General features: G+C 40.3%; 1 protein-coding gene across 1 annotated transcript; it reads left to right on the forward strand.

Moving 5' to 3' along the window:
- The first annotated feature begins 831 nt into the window (after nucleotides 1-831).
- Nucleotides 832-1,906, forward strand: LOC311182132 (olfactory receptor 8C8-like). Its single transcript, XM_084250731.1, has one exon. It carries the CDS (start codon nucleotides 927-929, stop codon nucleotides 1,860-1,862), a length of 936 nt encoding a protein of 311 aa, XP_084106857.1. The 5' UTR covers nucleotides 832-926; the 3' UTR covers nucleotides 1,863-1,906.
- Nucleotides 1,907-3,879: the final 1,973 nt, after the last annotated feature.

Below are 3,879 nucleotides of genomic sequence, written 5' to 3' on the forward strand. Positions count from 1 at the left end.
TAATTTCTTCCATGGAACCCGATCAAACTTCATCCTAAAGGAGCTTCATTTCTCAATCTTCAAACAAGTTGATGAGATCCACAGAGAATAAGAAAAACACAATATTAGCCAGCTGAGAGTTTGGGACACAGAGTTGATTCATTTGCCTGACCCTAAAGAAATACACCTCCTAAAAAAGACACAATAAGTTGCCTCTGACTTGCTCAAATTGTTGCCTCTTACAGGACAAAAAAGGGAAAAGAGCTTTCAAGGTTGGCAAGTGAGATCTCCAGGCTGATGGTGTTTTGTGATTGAATCTTCTCTGTTCTGATGTTTTCATTTCACAGCTACAACAGTGGAGAGAGGTCGGGGGACCACCCACCATCCTAAAGTCCCCTGTTTGAGGTAAGACAGAAGCAAGAGCATGATGTGCTATGTGAAAGCTAGTGGACACTCAGTACTTTTATTAAATCAGGTGTTGGTGTCTGAAGAGGAGGTGGGAGAGAAAGGGCTGAGCACTGGACAAAGCGGGGTCACAGTAGCTTCACTTGTAGAGCATCAGGAAATGACATAGGAAATGGTCCCAAGAACAACTCTTGGCTCTTTTGCTAACCAGCTGTAGAACCTCTGCAGCTGATTCATCTCTTCAAGATGCTGACTACTTCACTATGAAATGTGGGCATCACTCTAGGGATGTACCAATAGACACTAAAGACTACATCCTGACTGTGTTGTTTGGGGAGGTGAGGAGACTGAGCTGAGATCTGAAAACGTGAAAGGAAAGGACAGATGAATAGATTAAGATGGGGAATCCTTGCTCTGGCTCTTCTTTAGAGTGCCCCCCAACTGCCCCACTGCACCGCCACTACAAGTCCTCACTCTTAAAACAAAGATCTGAGTCCTGTCCTAATTCTTCTCCCATCTCCTCACAGATCACACCACCACAGATGATGGCTGTGGAAAATGACTCTTCAGTAACTGAGTTCATCCTGGTAGGAATTACAGACCAACCTCAACTTCAACTGCCCTTCTTCTTCCTCTTCTTCTTGAACTATGTGGTCACTGTGCTAGGGAATTTTAGCCTCATTAATCTAATATGCCTCAACTCCCACCTTCACACACCCATGTATCTTTTCATCCTCAACCTGTCCTTCATAGACCTGTGCCACGCTTTCGTCGTTACCCCTAAAATGCTGATGAGCTTTGTGGTAGAGAAAAACATCATCTCCTTTGAAGAATGCATGACTCAGCTGTTCTTTTTCTGTTTCTTTATCCACTCTGAGTGTTATGTCCTGACAGCCATGGCCTATGACCGCTATGTGGCCATCTGCAAGCCCCTGATGTACACAGTCACCATGTCCCCTCAGGTCTGTGCTCTGCTGATGATTGGGTCATATGCGCTGGGGTTTGCTGGTGCCATGGTCCACACAGGAGACATGCTCAGGCTGTCCTTTTGCGATGACAATGTCATCAACCATTACATGTGTGACATCTTCCCCCTCCAGCAGCTCTCCTGCAGCAGCATCTATGCCAATCAGCTGGTGGATTCCATTCTTGCAAGCACAGTTGTGATAATGTCCAGCTTGATTATTTGCATTTCTTATGCGCTGATCCTCTCCAGTATCCTCCACATGTCTTCCTCTCAGGGCTGGTCCAAAGCCTTTAGCACCTGTAGCTCCCATATCATGACTGTTGCCATTTTCTATGGTTCTGGGATGTTCATACATGTCAAGACCTCTTCTGATGGTTCCTTGGGCCAGGGGAGGTTCTTCTCAGTAATTTACACCAACGTAGTGCCCATGTTGAACCCCTTCATCTATAGCCTAAGGAATAAGGATGTCAAACTTGCTCTAAAGAAAACTCTGAAGAGAATTGCAAATTAAACAGAATCACCATTGCTGGGTGTTGGTAGAGGAGGGTGTATTTGTGTGTGTTAGTACTGTTTCCTGAGTTTTCCTCAGAACAAACATTTTCCTTTAAATATTTTTTCAGACAATTCAATCCAAAATGCAATGAGTTTATTGAATCTCATGATTTTTTTCAGTCCCATGCTTAGTCATTGAGCCTTGCCTTTTCTTCACAGCATGCTCCAGAGTCTCCCCTTTAGACAGTGTCCCACTTTGCTTCATTCCAAGTACTTTCAAAAATCATAAAAAAATTTTAATGGAAAGCTCTCATACTATTACCTTTCTTTGTTTTCCCTAAAAAAATAATTAAATTACTCTCAATTATGTCTTAAAACATTTTTTGAATTTCTATTGGGTCACAGTAGAAATTTAAATGATCAAGTTAAATTTTTCAAGAATCAGAGACTATATTTTTTATATTGGATTCGCTATCTCAGAGATGATTTTTTTATTCCCAATTGGCTGTAGCTGAGTGTGGTTTTCCAACCTTTCCACATTCTCCATATCCACTGATGAAAATTACAAACATCTTGTGAAAGATGTCTATGTTTTACAGATACAGTCAAATGGTCTGATATAATAGAAGATTGCTATTATCCCGACTGCTGATCAGACCACTCTAATATTTTAAAAATGCCTAAGAGTACTCTATAAGTGAAAGATAAAATTCACACCTTGGTTTCAAATTAGCTCAAGTTCCACATGAGGTTTCTCTTCCCTCATGTACAAAAATATCCTCCCTTTGCACGGTTGGAAACTTTCTGTTCAAGAAATAAAATACAATGCTTATAATCTGATGAAAGTGTACAATTTAAATTTCTACTCTCACATTGGTAAAGACAGACTGAACATTTGCTGCATTCACACCAGGTAGTGTCACATTTTAAATGCTGTCATGCAAACCTTAAGAGTCCTGTTTTAAGGAAGGAACAAATTCAGAGATTTGGTTCAAGGTCACTCAGCTAAGCCACAGATGAGCCCAGGTTGTAGTCAACTGATTTATTTCCACCTTTGTCTCTTTCCACTTTATCACTTTGTTTCTCAGGAGTAAAGTGAGGGTTTGATAAAATAGGAAATATAAGAAGGAAGATGAAAACATGGAGGATTATACTCAAAACAGCCTGAAAGTTAGGATACCCTAATCTCTATAGTAGAGAGATAGGCCATAAAAATTTAGCTCCACCCTGGATAAATGGTTGGGTTTCCACAAATATTTAATCATATATATTTACACATCTCACAAGGAACTAATTTCCAATTATATAAAGCACTTATTCAATTCAACAGCAAATAAAAAAAAGCCCATCCAAAAGAATGACAAAGGAAACAAATTTACACTTGTCCAAAGATGGTTAAAGCATCATCAACATCACTTGTAAGAGAAATGCAAATCAAAACCACAATGTGTAGCTCCTCATCCCTGTGACAATGTCCTGTATCACAAAGACAAGAAATAAAATTCTAGGGAGCATGTGCAGAAAAGGGATACAGGAAAGAGAAAAGGTAAACAATCATCAGCAAAGTGTTCCTGTCTCTGAGATAGAAAATCCTATATTAGAGAATTTTATTCAGAAACCAAGATTTCATTGTGTTTGTGTGAATGTGTTCATTGCCACTAGAGTATAATAGCTTTAGACTGAGTGGGGATGGAATCATGTATGTGTATTCAACCCTACCTACCTCCCTGACAACCCTATTTTATAACCACTTACATGCCTCAAGTGTAGTGTCCCAATTCGCATTTAACATGGTATGATGATCCCCAGCACTGTTCTGTGGTCAGGTCTCTGAGTATTTGCACCAGCAGCCAGCCAAGACAATCACAACTAAATGCAAGCAACTTCTTCTCCCTCCACCTCTCCTAGTCTGCAAATCCCACAAAACCTATCTCTTGGAAAGTCTGGGTCTGACCTTCCTCTCAATTTTGCTGATTTGTAAGATTCTCTTGATCTCATGTTTAGATGTCTTCAATGGTTTCTCAGTGTGAGTTCTT

This window comes from Talpa europaea (genome assembly GCF_964194135.1).
Source record: "Talpa europaea genome assembly, chromosome: 12".
Taxonomy (NCBI): Eukaryota; Metazoa; Chordata; class Mammalia; order Eulipotyphla; family Talpidae; genus Talpa; species Talpa europaea.